At 39.8% G+C, this 16,719-nt stretch overlaps 1 protein-coding gene across 7 annotated transcripts in view; it reads right to left on the bottom strand.

Moving 5' to 3' along the window:
• The window catches only part of LOC133152007 (teneurin-3-like), a 490,458-nt gene that overhangs the window by 20,963 nt on the left and 452,776 nt on the right, over window positions 1-16,719 (bottom strand). For 4 of the 7 annotated variants that reach the window (XM_061275473.1, XM_061275476.1, XM_061275475.1 and 1 more), the window contains 7 exons: window positions 16,460-16,704; window positions 16,198-16,379; window positions 13,837-14,039; window positions 12,967-13,077; window positions 12,284-12,426; window positions 12,061-12,185; window positions 6,690-6,820 (listed from right to left, as the gene is read on the bottom strand). In XM_061275473.1, coding sequence (XP_061131457.1) covers window positions 6,690-6,820; window positions 12,061-12,185; window positions 12,284-12,426; window positions 12,967-13,077; window positions 13,837-14,039; window positions 16,198-16,379; window positions 16,460-16,704 — 1,140 coding nt within the window. Of the gene's footprint in view, window positions 1-602; window positions 3,768-6,689; window positions 6,821-12,060; window positions 12,186-12,283; window positions 12,427-12,966; window positions 13,078-13,836; window positions 14,040-16,197; window positions 16,380-16,459; window positions 16,705-16,719 lie in introns of those variants that run through there. The other 3 variants (XM_061275478.1, XM_061275477.1, XM_061275479.1) reach the window with 1 other exon arrangement.

Below are 16,719 nucleotides of genomic sequence, written 5' to 3' on the forward strand. Positions count from 1 at the left end.
AGTTTAATATTGGTCATTGTATGGAAAAATTAGGATGTTAGGTTTTAGCATCCACGACCCCCGTGAGGACAAAGCGGTACAGATAATTGTTAGGGTGGTGCTCACTCTAACTTATTTTGCAAGAACCACACTGGAGTCAAGCAAGTCATTTCAAACACCTGCAGGCGGAGAGTTCACTCGTCGCTGTGCTTACAGCGATGGTCGAATGAAGTCTGACTCAGGCCTCGTCAGGTGCTTATTTATTGAGAGAAACAGAGTGGGGTTGAAAGTGGGGGTGTGGGAAGACACAGGATAGGGTGAGGCCGATCGCCTGCTGATCAAAGCATAGCAGGGGGCCTTTTATGACTTTCTGTAAACAAAGCAACTTTGATTGCTTCCTCTGCGTCTAGTCAATCAGTTGAAAAGATCTTAGCACTTTGGTCAACTACTTTTGTCTAGACAGGACAAGCTAGTTAAATTATTACAGGTTGCATTCCAACATAATCATACGATGAAGATATTCTGCAAACCCTAACAATAACGGATGGATGGATTTTAGGATTTTCGTACATGAACTTCTGATAAGTTAAAACTAAACAATACAACAGCAACAAAGAAACAAGTGGGAGTTTCAAAGTTTTTATTGTTTACTGTAGAAACACTGTACATAAATTACTTTCTCTGAGACTAGTATTGAACTGTTAAGTGCAATTTCTCAACCTTCAATATAAAAATGATGAATCCATAACACATTAACTTGTCTCAATTGTCTTGGCATATGATGTAAATGCTCTGTATTAGTATACTGTCTTTAAAATGATTCAGATTGCCTTCCCACTAGAGATGCACCGATCCGACTTTTTCAGTTTCGATACCGATACCGATGCCGTGGCTTTGCGTATCGGTCGATACCCGATACCGATCCGATATTATGGTTGACTTAACAAGCTACATAACTCTACATGTGAAACAGAAAAGACCAAAGGCAATGGCATCAGGCAGACTACACAGTTCTTTGCTCTAAATTAGGGGTGTCCAAACTAACGGTCCAGTTTTTATTGGCCCGCAGCAAATTCTGAAAACATAATTGAATATGGCCCGCACAAGAAGCTTGAGCTCAGCTTCTCAGTTTCCACACTAGATGGAGCCCGCCACACAAAGCGTTTGACGTCCCATTAACACCCCCCCGGAAGAGAAGCGAACACGCAGCGTTTGACATCCGATTAGCCTCCACACACACCCCCCCCCCCATTCGGGAGAGAAGCGAACGCGCAGCCTTTGACGTCCCATTAGCAACCCGAAGAGAAGCGAACGCGCAGGGTTTGACGTCCGCTTAGCAACCCGGGGAAGAGAAGCGAACGTTCGCTCCATGTTTGCGTTTGTTTAGAAAACTCTCGTGGCATGCGGCACACGTGCTGCTGACGTATGACGTAGCCCGCGTCCCAATAGATTAAGGAAAGTATCGGCTCACAGATCGGCTGCATTTTCCGATACCCGATCCATCTATTTTGTTGATATCGGGGCCGATATCCGATCCAGATATCGGATCGGTGCATCTCTACTTCCCACCCTTGAAAACAAACACACACAAGAAAACCTCTAATAATACAAAGACCTACAGTCAATGGAAAAACATACTCTTGATTCTTGATTACTTACTCAAAGTCACTGACAGCAATACACTCTCCTCTTAAAGAGAGACAAGCAAATATGTTGAGAGAAGCAACAACAGTTACTAATCACAGCAACTCCACCCCCCCCCCCCCAAAAAAAAACCACGACAACATGTTTCTATTGCAAGCGATACTACCAACTTTGACCGATAAAAACACAAGTTCTATGCATTATAAGACTGAGTCACATTTTGCAGAATTGTAGGACTCTTGGACTTAGAAGCAGATCAGTGTTATGCAGAACCACACAGTCCATCCAAAGAGAACCATAAACACCTACAGCACTATCCTGTCTCCTTCATGGAGTTGTTGATGTAGCGGGGATGCATATGAGAAGTTCATGACAACTGATCAAACATATCATAGGTTCTGGTTAGCAATATGAAAAAAAAAACCTTGAAATGTCAGATTTTGTTGGATTAAGATCATAGTCCATTCCTGGGGTGGTGGTGATGATTATAGTTACAGTAGTAATGGTATCTGTAATATTATGTAAACACTTTTTTCTTCATTTTTATAATCCCCCTTTTCCCCCAATGCAAATACAATACAATGTTTTGATAAAATACGAAACAAACATTTTCAAACAAATTTATCCTTTACTTTCCTTCATACAAATCATAGTCATTTTATGTGCTATTCTCTCTTGGAGAAAGTCCACAGCAGTTCTGCTTGATTGCGCCAGCCATAAACAACAAGAGATCCTTATAGACATTGGCCCGTGAGGGGTCAAACAGCAATGGTGAAAGTTACATCTGACTCCACGGTTTAACGATACTGGCAACATCCACCAGGGATCCACAGACATTTGTTTTGTTCTCTGCTCAGACAGTTTAGAACTGTTGAAGTGCTTGGCAACTCATTCAGCCATGACAGCTGTTGTATATGCTAAACCAGTCTGTACTTCTGCTGTAATCACAGCTTGACAGCATGACACACAACATTCAGGTTAGCTCCACCTTCCAAAGATTGAGTGAGAGGGTGGAGCATGCATGCATATGCTGTTTGTTCAAAGGCATTTCAAAGAAAGAGAAAGAAAGAGAAAAGAGAGACAGGAAGAACCTAAGAAAGAAAGACGGTCATTAGACTGAAGGTTTTCTTGTTTCTTGGAATTTAAATCAGATTGTTATTGTTTCATCTCAGTTATGTTGATCTGATTGTTTCATTATCTTTTTAGTGTCTTATTGTCCTCAGAGAAAAATAGATATGCAAACATGGAGGCTCTTTTGTGTCTACCTTGGACTTTGAAGACAGTTCAGTCTGTGACATCCATTTACTGTTCAAAGACAATTTGTTTTTCATCTTTTTGGAGTCTTCGTCAGTCCTCAGTGTAGAAATAAAGCCTCAGCTAATGCCCTGTTACCTCCTCCCTATTTCACTCTGACGCAAGAACTGGATGTTGTTGGCACTGTCAGCTAGCTCAGGGTACTGCTCTATGGACAAGACGTAATACCCGTCATAACCCAAAACCTTCCCACCACTCAGCAGCTGCCTTTTCTCTCCCTCTGTCCACAGCCGAACTCCCTCCTCGCCATCTCTGACGCGCTGCTGTTCACAGGTCCAGGCGCTTGTCAAGGCCCTCTGCCTGGCGTGCTCCAGGACACGTGCCTTCTCCTCATCCAGCGTTGTTCCATAACGCACGTGGAGTGCCAGGGCCCCATACTGCAGCTCCACATCAGCAAAGCGCCGTGTTCGGCCATTCATCACCGTTGTAGACTGTGACACGGTCACATTCACGCCATTTTCGAGTGATTTACGTCCCGAAGTGAGCCGAAGTGCGCCAAGATCATTCTCGGGCAGGCTTGTCTTGATGAAGTAGTGGGTGTCCCGTCCTTCCACAGTAAAATGCAGATCCTCCAGGTAAAATGCATTGTTTAGGACTGCGGCCACTTTGATGCAGTCCTCGTTGGCAATGTTGAGAGCGCTGGTCACCACACGGCCTTGGATGACGGCAAGCATCACTCCTTTCCCAATGAGAGACTTGATTGTCGCAAACCAGAGCCACGGTTTAGTGTAGGCTGTATGGCGTCGACTCAGCTGGATTTCTGGCATCCGCTCAAAAGATAGAAAGGCACGAGTCTCACGTGTCACCTCCTGCTGGATGCCTGAGATAGACTGCCAAAAATGAGATGTACAGTATAAGTTAAGTTTAACTTTACCGTATTTTCCGGACTATAAGGCGCACCGGACTATAAGGCGCACCTTCAATGAAGGACCTATTTTAAAACTTTGTCCATATATAAGGCGCACCGGACTATAAGGCGCACCATTAATGCAATCACAATATAATAACTTGAAATAGTGAAAACAATCACAATATATCAATAATGTTAATATCACACAACACACAAAATAAACATGTAAAGCTTACTTTAATAAGTACAAAACAAAACAGTCAGATAGATCAGTAAACTTTAAAAGTTAAAGTTCCATCCATCGATCATTCTCTATTTGGTCCATATATAAGGCGCACCGGACTATAAGGCGCACTGTCGGCTTTTGAGAAAATTTGAGGTTTTTAGGTGCGCCTTATAGTCCGGAAAATACGGTACTTGAAACTCATACATACACGTTAATAAAGATATATTCATAAAAGCAATGAGTAAGTTACAATGAAAAAGCAAACATTTTTTTACAAAAAGGAAAATTCATTGTATTTCAGCTTTCGGTTGTAATAGCAAAATGAACCTAAAATAGTTAACAGGCGAACCTAATATGACCTGTAAAGGTGTGAATGCACCAGTCCAACTGTTTGTTGTTTGTTTACTTTTTTGCTCAATGAGCCAGATTTACAAATTATAGGTATTAGAATTTGTAAGGCCTGAAATATTGAACAGTTTGACTTCAAAAGTCTAAAAAAGATCCAATTCAGTTCACCGTTTTAAAGTTATGGTGCATTTCAGATATCTGCTGAGCACAACAAATGAAGAAATCACAGCCAGTTTGAACATTTTGTTTCAAAAATTTTGTCGGTCAGCCTAAACAAAATAAAGGTAAATCGAATGTAGAACATCATAATACTACTGTCAGTATTAAAGTAGAAGTCAACCCGAAGGATTTTTTAAAGGAATACACTGTATGTGTAAGCAACTATAAAAACTTGGTATTTGGTCCCCCAAAGTAGAACAAACTAATCCAGTTTGTTTATCCTTGAAAAACTAACCGTCAGTACACAACTCCACTTTTTGTTTCCTGTCGTCACTAAGACTTTCTTTCCCTGGTAAGAAGTGAATCTGTGATGATCTTTTCCTTGACATTGCTTTGTTGTTTTATTATTTACAGTTTCCAGTGGACTTCAGAAGAGACCCTTCACCACTTCTACGCCTCACTATCTTCAGTAATGCTATTCCCTCGACAGATACCTTCAAGTTCCTGGGATCCACAATCTCTCGGGACCTGAAATGGACCGGCCACATAGACTCTGTCCGGAAGAAGGTACAGCAGAGGCTGTACTTTCTGAGAGCTCAGGAAATTCAACTTGCCACAGGAGCTGCTGAAGACGTTCTACACTACCATCATCCAGTCTATCCTCTGCGCCTCCATCACTGTCTGGTTTGGATCGGCCACCAAACAAGACAAGCACAGACTGCAACGGACAATCAGGACTGCGGAAAAGATAATCGGGATCAACCTCCCATCTATCCAAGACTTGTACCTGTCCAGGACCAAGTAACATACGTATATGCAGACCCTTCTCAGCCAGGTCACAGTCTGTTCAAACTACTCCTTTCCGGACGGCGTTACAGAGCCCTGTGCACCAAAACCAGCAGACACAGACACAGCTTCTTTCCCCAGGCTGTCGCTCTGACGAACTCACACCACTCATAGAGTCTCAGAGACATCACCGGGCAATAATATCTTGTTCTCGCCACTTTAATGTTGTTAGTCACCTGACTGTTGTTTGGCACCTAAATGTTGTACAGAGGCTGAGATCAAAACGGAGTCAAATTCCTTGTTTGGCATGCACAAACTTGGCTAATAAAGCTGATTCTGAATCACTTTTAAAATGAAATTCTCTCTCTCTCTCTTTCTCTCTCTCTCTCGCTCTCTCTCTCTCTCTTTCTCTCTCTCTCTCTCTCTCTCTCTCTCTCTCTCTCTCTCTCTCTCTCTCTCGCTCTCTCTCTCTCTCTCTCTCTCTCTCTCCCATTCTTATCAATTGTGAATAAATAAATTAAATAAATTGTGCATGATAGATATTTCCTGTCCACAACAGCCAGCCACCAACACGCAAAAAATACGCTGATACCTGCTTTTTGCGGTACCGTCAGAACCGAATATCTAACTTTTCACTCGCCGTTTGTATAGATGTGACTTGAAGGCTCCATGTCACTGCTGCTCCTTTTTAATGTAAGTTTACTATACGGTTTAAGCAGTTTTAAATAAATGAGTGATTTTAAAAGTAAGTGGATTCTGTTGTTTTGTTGTTTTTGATGGTGATACTGAATTAGTATCGAGAATCGTGAAAAATTACAAGTATTGGTACTGACTACTGAAATTCTGGTATCTTTGACAACCCTATTGTGAGGGGAAGAACGAGTGGCTTTTTTTCCTGGATGCCTCCTCTTGCCTCATTTCCTCTTTCCTTATGCCTACCCCACACTACTTTTGTGCAATTCCCCATGTGAAATTGTCCCTTGATTTTCTCCTGTATTTCTACTCTCTTGCTCTCTATATTTCCTGGTTTTGTTCTTTTTAATTTGTTTGTCTTGCTGTTACTTATTATTATCTCTGTATGAATGGTTTATTAATAGTCGATTCTTGACGATATTATAGATTAATAATTGTCTTTGAGTTAATTGAACCCAGTCTTTCACCGTTCTGATTTACATACATTTGTGTGTTTGAATTAATTATATTTGATACTAATTAGTGAATAGTCATGTTGATTTAATGTGAAATTCCACAATTTAAATCAACAAGGAAACCATTTTTTTAACCAGCTGTCAAAAGTTGGTATCAGTTTATACGCGATGGGTAAGATGTTTATTTTTGGGCTAGACAATATTGTTGTTCTGAGAGCATGATAATGTTACTCACAGGTAGGTCATCCCACAGCTGACTTTTTTTCATTTCCAACGATGGCTGTGTCAAGTCAAAGTTTGGAATGGGGAATCCTGGAATTGCGTTGTGAAGATGGAATCCAAATGTGACCAACCAGATGTTGATATCTCAAGAGACAGACAGAGCAGAAAACATTAAAACATGCTTCTTGCATTTGCAGTACAACCGAAAAAAACTCTTGAGCTGTACGTGAACTACTTCACTGAGTTAATTGTGCTGCTTTTGTCATCTAAGACAAGATGCAAATGTTTTTTCTCACTTGGCCAAAAACATTGCCATCTCAGCACAATTACCAAGCACAACTTGGGGTGCTTTCATTCATACAGCTGGCTTTCCTGTGATTCTAATCAATTGATGGGTTTTTTAACAGGATGCATTTCCATCAGGTCACAGAAACTAGGCGGAATGGCTATTTTCTGTAAGCAATGGGCCCCAGAATGGGAAAAAAAGTGAAGAGCCTTATTTGTATGGACCAATGAGAGAAAGAGCAGTCATTGCAAAAAGAAACACATCAAAAAGTGTTTTACAAATGAACAACCAAAAGAATTTGCATGCAAAAATAAATGTCGAAATTGATGCAATCTGCAAAACTCAAGAATAGGATGGTTATATGTTCGGCTTTATAGCTTCCTTTCCCCCCCATCTCTCCTTCAATACGAGATTTATGGTTTGCTTACTTGTTTGTATGAAAAAGCTTAACTACCGTTTTTTTCCATGTATAATGCGCCCCCATGTATAATACGCACCCTAAAAATGGCATGTTGATGCTGGAAAAAAGCCTGTACCCATGTATAATACGCACCCAAATTTTGACTCCTACTTAAGTCCGTGAACGTAAAATTATTTCGGAAAAAAGATCATTTTTGGGAACAACCGGATGTTATTCTGCCGGTCAGTATCACTGCGCATGCGCTAGCATACTCAAGAGCGAAGAAATGTTTCCGATTTGTGTAGGGTACATTGTGACAGCAAACGAGCAGGTGATCTAGCAAGCGTCTGATACGATAGCATTGTGTTTGTATGGAGCGTGTTTGAAGTGAACAGCAGAGAAGAAAGCGCATCTGTAATGGCGGCCTCCGTATGATATCCGGATTTAAAAAAAAAAAGGAACAAAACAAACATTCTTTCAGTAAAGAGTTCAGGTCAGCATAGAAAAACTGCAGATGTTGTCCTAGACTGTTCCTTGCTGCCACTCGCCTACCCAGACCATCATAACGGTACTGGATGGTCCAACTACCGGCTTTACTGTAGACCCGAACAAGAAGACCTAACAGGCAAAATAGCAAAATTGTATTATTGGTACTTGGACTTTTAGAATTATGTTTATGATGAAAACTTTATGCAATGGTATTGGATTTCAAGAAACAAAACAAACATTCTTTCAGTAAAGATTTAACATGTCTTTAATAAAAACACGGCTAATAGAAAAAATCAAACATTATGATTGAACATTTTAATTAACACTTCGTATTCATCTGAAAAATACATCTGCAGTCTAAGGCTTACTGTATACCGAGTTATATGGCTGAATGCAACAGAACAGGAAAAAAAAAAGTTGAAATCTCCCACCTGCACTCCAGGCCATTGACTCTCATGTATATTATATACATTGTATATTATATATACATTTTCCCATTGCATATCCCAGCAATGGGAAAGCTGTGACCCTGAGTGTCTGTAATTTCTATCATAGGTATATTTAGTTCTGTTTTTCTGATGTATCAAATATTTATTTCATGCAATAAAATGGAAACTAATTATTTAAAAATCCTACAATGAGATTTTCTGGATTTTTGTAGATTCCATCACTCACAGTTGAAGAGTATCTATGATAGAAATTACAGACTTCTACATTCTTTGCAAGTGGGAAAACCTGAAAAATCAGCAGTGTATCAAATACTTGTTCTCCCCACTGTAGGAGTAAAGAAATAATTTCAAAATACATTGTTGTTTTTTTTGTATTGTATTGTAGCTAATAGCTACATGTCTGACATTTTCAACTACAGGATGAGCATTGTTAAAAAGCTTCCATCAAGTGACATAATTTATATGTCAAGTTGTCATTTAAAACAATATAAAATTTGCATCAAAAGTGACATAATTTACTGAATGACACTAAATGACATCTGTCATAAGGATTCATTCATATTCATGACAGGTGCCATGTCATGGATATGACAGTCGTATGACAGTGTTATGAACAGAATTCAAATAAAGTGTTACCAATTTTTCTTAGCTTTATTCTCATTGATCACAGCAGGATGCTCATTCAACATCTATTTTCATTTTTGTGGCCGTCTCGCTCACTGCCCCTCCACACATCACTGACCGCGAGACCTAAACCCTTTATCCTACTGAGCTGCAAACAACTACATGTTTTTTCAAAGGTAACGAATGTTGCATTCTCCTCAGGGTTCGTTCGAGGTCTCAAATGTTCGCCAACTTGTCACCAGAGGTTTTCCTGTACTTTTCTTATCTGAAGGAAATTTCGAGCATGAACATTGGTGAACATTTGCAACCTTGAACAAAGCCTGATTAACTCTAATGTGAATCAGCATTTTGCTACCTTTGCCAAGAATAGGAAATATTTCCCCATGAGTGGGATAGGGGCTTAAGGCTGCTCTTATTGCAACTAACTACTAGTGCATTGTACAAAAAAAATAATGACCATAATGAAAGAGCGGAATTGCTTCAGAAGTAATCAATAGCACTGAATCATTGGCAAGCTGGTTGATACATTATTACAGTTTTTTTCATGTATAATGCGCCCCCATGTATAATACGCACTAGAGATGCACCGATCCGATATCTGGATCGGATATCGGCCCCGATATCAACAAAATAGATGGATCGGGTATCGGAAAATACAGCCGATCTGTGAGCCGATACTTTCCTTAATCTACGCGGGCTACGTCATACGTCAGCGGCACGTGTGCCGCATGCCACGAGAGTTTTCTAAACAAACGCAAACATGGAGCGAACGTTCGCTTCTCTTCCCCGGGTTGCTAAGCGGACGTCAAACCCTGCGCGTTCGCTTCTCTTCGGGTTGCTAATGGGACGTCAAAGGCTGCGCGTTCGCTTCTCTCCCGAATGGGGGGCCGGAGGCTAATCGGATGTCAAACGCTGCGTGTTCGCTTCTCTTCCGGGGGGGTGTTAATGGGACGTCAAACGCTTTGTGTGGCGGGCTCCATCTAGTGTGGAAACTGAGAAGCTGAGCTCAAGCTTCTTGTGCGGGCCATATTCAATTATGTTTTCAGAATTTGCTGCGGGCCAATAAAAACTGGACCGTTAGTTTGGACACCCCTAATTTAGAGCAAAGAACTGTGTAGTCTGCCTGATGCCATTGCCTTTGGTCTTTTCTGTTCCACATGTAGAGTTATGTAGCTTGTTAAGTCAACCATAATATCGGATCGGTATCGGGTATCGACCGATACGCAAAGCCACGGCATCGGTATCGGAACTGAAAAAGTCGGATCGGTGCATCTCTAATACGCACCCTATAAATGGCCTGTTGATGCTGGAAAAAAGCCTGTACCCATGTATAATACGTCTGTAAAAGTAAAATTATTTCAGAAAAAAGATCATGTTTGGGAACAACCGGATGTTATTCTGCCGGTCAGTATCACTGCGCATGCGCTAGCAAACTCAATAGCGAAGAAATGTTTCGGATTTGTGTAGGGTACATTGTGACAGCAAACGAGCAGGTGATCGAGCAAGCGTCTGATACGAGAGCATTGTGTTCGTATGGAGCGTGTTTGAAGTGAACAGCAGAGAAGAAAGCGCATCTGTAATGGCGGCCTCCGCATGAATTTGCACCCATGTATAATGCGCACCCCAGATTTTAGGACAATAAATTAGTTAAATTTTGCGCATTATACATGGGAAAAAACGGTATTTAAATTTCTTCTTGTGTGCAATGGTTGAAGATTAGACCTCTGGCATAAGCAGTTATTGCAAAATTATCAGATAAATTGATGGATAGATGAATTAACAGATATTGTTGTGTCATTAGCAGAGAGGTATATTTTCTACACAACTTTACCTTGGATTTTGCCATTGTCAAAATAAACATTGGAGATGTTTGATCCCAGTGAATTTGGGTTCTTTTTTGTTGTCCAGACTTCGCAACTCGAAGCTCCCGGTTCAAAGGGGTGCCCTGATGCATTTTTCCTCGTCATTCTGTCTGAATAACCGATGGACACCCATTTTGCGACCAAAGGATCAGGGATGAGAAAGTTAAAAAAAGGATGGAAGGAACTGTTTTTTCGTCCATCTGTGAATATTGTCCCTACCTGGGTCAAGTGTCAACTACATGTGGCAAGTGGCACCACAAGGGGGTGCCAGACAACAATATAAAAAGGAAGTCACAAGTGTAGCAAGTTGTGCCGGTTTAAAAAGGCACAAGCGTAGCAAGGTGTGCCAGTTTCCTTTGGGGGACAGAGAATTGCGGGCCGCACGCGGTACCATGTGTTGGCCGAGGCATGACCACCGGAGTGGTGGTCAAGATGTTTGAGTGATTGGGTGTGGGTGTGCCAACATTCATGTATGCCGTATTTAATGGTTTTGAGAGTTTTATAAAATGTAGTCAATGTAGTTTTAACTGGTTGATAACGCATGTTTTATTTCTTGCAGTTGTACCGCTGCCTGCTGTCCTGTTTTGTTTTGTGTTTGTTCAGTTTCTTTTTGTGTCACTTCCCCCATGGGGACATTAATACATTTTCTACACTGCCGTTGGGTTGTTGGTCAGTCGTACCATTATTACATAAAGGCCTCTTTGTTCTCATACATACACATGGCCGAAACGGCCGCATTGGAAAGGTACTTGGGTCATGGACTAATGACGGATTGGAAAACTTTGGTAAATCGCCCATCTCTGGTCATTAGTTTGAGAAGAACAATGGAATCATTAAAATTGACAATTTGCAGGCTATCAAAAAAGCCAAAGCTCCACGAACATTTCATCGTTCTTCAGCTTTGTGAAAACAAGACATTGCCAGCACATAGGAAGGCCTCCATAAATTTAGGTTCTTTCAACAAGTAGTAGGATCAGGAATTGGATTTCCCACCCTACATTTGCATAGTGATTAAACACAAAGACACAAATGCATCCTAACTACAACTGGATGACGAAGATAAAGATGTTTAATCCATTTGTGTGAGCGCTTGAAGCACATAACCAAATTTAAGTTACATAATCACAGCCTGGGAAACCCACTAAGCAATTATAGCGTTCGTTATATGTTTCGTGGGAAAAATGACCTCTAAACACAATTTGTTATAAGCTGGTTTTTCTGCACTGCATGTGCAAGTAAATTTTCATTTTAAATGTAAAACAAATATGTGTTACCTGTCACATATTCTTTGACTTGATGAATTTTGCTGATGGGGTTGTTGCCTTGGAACATGTAAAGATTGAAAGGCTGAGGGTCTTTACCAACTCTGGTCCATGCGCTGACATCAGGGGTTGTCCACCTACAAGATAACACATCATAATTTGACGAATCACTGCAGGTATGTAAAGTACAATCACATACTTAGAACAAAGTGAAGTAGAGTGATTGTCAACTTACCTCCCGGCGGGAATGTCATAGTCTCTGTCTCCGAAATGTAGCAAACGTGTCAGAGGATCATACAAGCCTCCGTGGAAACCAATTACCAGCACAAAGTCTGGGTTTGAATCAAAATAAATCTCGCCGTACGCCGTGTACTGCACCTACAAGAATTAATAAAGGCCTCTTGTCATTTTGAACATTAGTAGGATTAAACTGCACACCAACATGTTTTTTTGTTCATTGTGTGCCAAGCAAATACACATGCAAGCTGCTTTCACACTTGATTCTCTGCAAATTGGCGCATCAGAGGCAGAACGGCAGAGCTGGGATTTATTTCCCTGTCCCATTCAGACAAGTCCCACTGAAAGGTTTTTTTATTATTTTGTGCCAAGGATATGTGTGCATTGCACAGCTAACGTAGAATAACACTGACATAATTAGATGCATGGCAATCTCAACGTGACAGTGACAATTGCTTTCAACGCAAAGGGCAGAAATGTCGAGTGTCAAGCTTCACGTTTGCTTTGGCCTTAGGGCTCTTTTATTGTGTTGGAAGCCCATAAGTTCCTGCGTTGACTCCCTCACCTCACTTATGACACACAGTGTGTCGTGAAAAGGTTTGGGACATAGTGGTAACACCCCTAAACTTCCTATCCTAGAATTCACACTGTAGTAAAAATAATAAGAGATGACACAAATACCTGTTTAAGTAAGAGTCCATTGTTGCTGAAGACAGCCAGTGGAGTGCCAGTGTTGTCACATGCAATATAAAACTCTTCTCCACTGCTGATTTCCATAGCAAAAACATGACCCTGTGCAATAAACATTTTTAATACACATTTAAAATATACTCATAGTAAAAAAAATATGACATTGTGCCAACAACAGTTTTATTATAGCCAATAAAAAGGCTATAGTTGTTAAAAAATTTACAACTGTAGAATTGGCGTTATGAGATGTTATTGTAGCCTAATTGATTGTAGCTCTCCTTGTACAACAGAAACTACAATACGCTTATAGCAACAGTATCTATTTGAACAATATATTCGTTTGTTTGATTTGGAGTTTCTCTCCAAAATAAGTCTCCCCTACCTTCACTTCTAATACAAACTCTGTATAATCATTATATGTGTTTGTGGTATCGGGAGGGGAGCTGGCTGCAAACAAACTATCATAAATTTAAAACTGAAAGCTAAATGCAATTCCAATAAGCCAAGCACTGAGATTCAAATGAGGTGTTTTAGATTTCTGTTTTTCAGATTTTTTTTCACCCTGTGAAGAGCAACAGGAATATGTTATAGGTGTTATGTTATGTGTTACATAGAAGTAACAAATGAGCGCAAAAAACTTCCAGACAAAAATATGGAGTTAGAAATTTTTCCCATTTTAAAGGTAGGCTCCAATATTTTATTTATATATGTGAATATATTAATCCATTTAACAACCTTTGTGATGTCTGATGTCAAACTTGTTGGACAAAAGGACAATGGCTAAAAATTTGCTTTGTACAAACCCAGTCCTACCAGCTTTTTTAAGGGAGAAAAACACGTGAAAACAAAAACAACAGTTACCTGCAAGTCGTAGTAAAAGGAGGTGATTTCAGAGCTCGAGTGGTTATAAACATGTGTGATCCTGGTGGGGTAGTTCAGGTCAGCATAGAAAAACTGCAGATGTTGTCCTAGACTGTTCCTTGCTGCCACTCGCCTACCCAGACCATCATAACGGTACTGGATGGTCCAACTACCGGCTTTACTGTAGACCCGAACAAGAAGACCTAACAGGCAAAATAGCAAAATTGTATTATTGGTACTTGGACTTTTAGAATTATGTTTATGATGAAAACTTTATGCAATGGTATTGGATTTCAAGAAACAAAACAAACATTCTTTCAGTAAAGATTTAACATGTCTTTAATAAAAACACGGCTAATAGAAAAAATCAAACATTATGATTGAACATTTTAATTAACACTTCGTATTCATCTGAAAAATACATCTGCAGTCTAAGGCTTACTGTATACCGAGTTATATGGCTGAATGCGACAGAACAGGAAAAAAAAAAGTTGAAATCTCCCACCTGCACTCCAGGCCATTGACTCTCATGTATATTATATACATTGTATATTATATATACATTTTCCCATTGCATATCCCAGCAATGGGAAAGCTGTGACCCTGAGTGTCTGTAATTTCTATCATAGGTATATTTAGTTCTGTTTTTCTGATGTATCAAATATTTATTTCATGCAATAAAATGGAAACTAATTAATTAAAAATCATACAATGTGATTTTCTGGATTTTTGTAGATTCCATCACTCACAGTTGAAGAGTATCTATGATAGAAATTACAGACTTCTACATTCTTTGCAAGTGGGAAAACCTGAAAAATCAGCAGTGTATCAAATACTTGTTCTCCCCACTGTAGGAGTAAAGAAATAATTTCAAAATACATTGTTGTTGTTTTTGTATTGTATTGTAGCTAATAGCTACATGTCTGACATTTTCAACTACAGCATGAGCATTGTTAAAAAGCTTCCATCAAGTGACATAATTTATATGTCAAGTTGTCATTTAAAACAATATAAAATTTGCATCAAAAGTGACATAATTTACTGAATGACACTAAATGACATCTGTCATAAGGATTCATTCATATTCATGACAGGTGTCATGTCATGGATATGACAGTCGTATGACAGTGTTATGAACAGAATTCAAATAAAGTGTTACCAATTTTTCTTAGCTTTATTCTCATTGATCACAGCAGGATGCTCAGTCAACATCTATTTTCATTTTTGTGGCCGTCTCGCTCACTGCCCCTCCACACATCACTGACAGCGAGACCTAAACCCTTTATCCTACTGAGCTGCAAACAACTACAAGTTTTTTCAAAGGTAACAAATGTTGCATTCTCCTCAGGGTTCGTTCGAGGTCTCAAATGTTCGCCAACTTGTCACCAGAGGTTTTCCTGTACTTTTCTTATCTGAAGGAAATTTCGAGCATGAACATTGGTGAACATTTGCAACCTTGAACAAAGCCTGATTAACTCTAATGTGAATCAGCATTTTGCTACCTTTGCCAAGAATAGGAAATATTTCCCCCTGAGTGGGATAGGGGCTTAAGGCTGCTCTTATTGCAACTAACTACTAGTGCATTGTACAAAAAAAATAATGACCATAATGAAAGAGCGGAATTGCTTCAGAAGTAATCAATAGCACTGAATCATTGGCAAGCTGGTTGATACATTATTACAGTTTTTTTCATGTATAATGTGCCCCCATGTATAATACGCACCCTATAAATGGCATGTTGATGCTGGAAAAAAGCCTGTACCCATGTATAATACGTCCGTAAAAGTAAAATTATTTCAGAAAAAAGATCATGTTTGGGAACAAATGGATGTTATTCTGCCGGTCAGTATCACTGCGCATGCGCTAGCAAACTCAATAGCGAAGAAATGTTTCGGATTTGTGTAGGGTACATTGTGACAGCAAACGAGCAGGTGATCGAGCAAGCGTCTGATACGAGAGCATTGTGTTCGTATGGAGCGTGTTTGAAGTGAACAGCAGAGAAGAAAGCGCATCTGTAATGGCGGCCTCCGCATGAATTTGTACCCATGTATAATGCGCACCCCAGATTTTAGGACAATAAATTAGTTAGATTTTGCGCATTATACATGGAGAAAAAACGGTAATCTGAATGTTGAAATATGCAATGTTATTGAAAGTTTATTCCTTTGTAAAGAAATCCAAGAAAAGTAGTTAATTGGAGCCTCCCCCCAAAAAACAGCTCACATGACTCTCATGTCCGTGGTGAGCATGTACTGTGTCACACATCAACATAGTCAGCATTACATTAGGGTTAATGACATTTATGGGAATCGCATACATTATTTATAAGTTCAATCATTATTCATTAGATGTTTTTCCTACCTTTGGAGTTATATTCAAATATTTCTGCCCCTCTCTGTCTTAGAAAACCATCATCATCCAATTTGTACTGAACATCACCCAGACGAGTGATTCGATCTCTGAGGTCGTAACGAAGAGGTGTCAACCGACCACTGTTTCCCGGATTCAACAGATGTAAATTCCCATTTAGGTCATAATTATACCTGCAAGTCCAGTTTGTATGACGATTAACAACAGAAATCTTTTTTAAATGTCATTAAAAAATCTTATATGGTGACCTTACCTCCACATCATTTTTGCATTGAGTGAGACTGTCTGCAACTGTCCATCAACATCATATTCATATCCATATTTGGTCGTGTTGGCAAATGGTCCAATCTTAATCTCACGCTTAGTGACTCGTCCCATGTTGTCATACTGAATGGTGATCCAGTACATCAGAGATCTGAAGATCTCATACTGGATCTCCTTGATGCGACCATGCTGATCAAAATGTTTGGTGTAGGTCATAACTGCCGTGGAGATTATCTAACAATGGAAGAC

Source organism: Syngnathus typhle, linkage group LG3 (assembly GCF_033458585.1).
Source record: "Syngnathus typhle isolate RoL2023-S1 ecotype Sweden linkage group LG3, RoL_Styp_1.0, whole genome shotgun sequence".
In the NCBI taxonomy this organism is placed as follows: Eukaryota; Metazoa; Chordata; class Actinopteri; order Syngnathiformes; family Syngnathidae; genus Syngnathus; species Syngnathus typhle.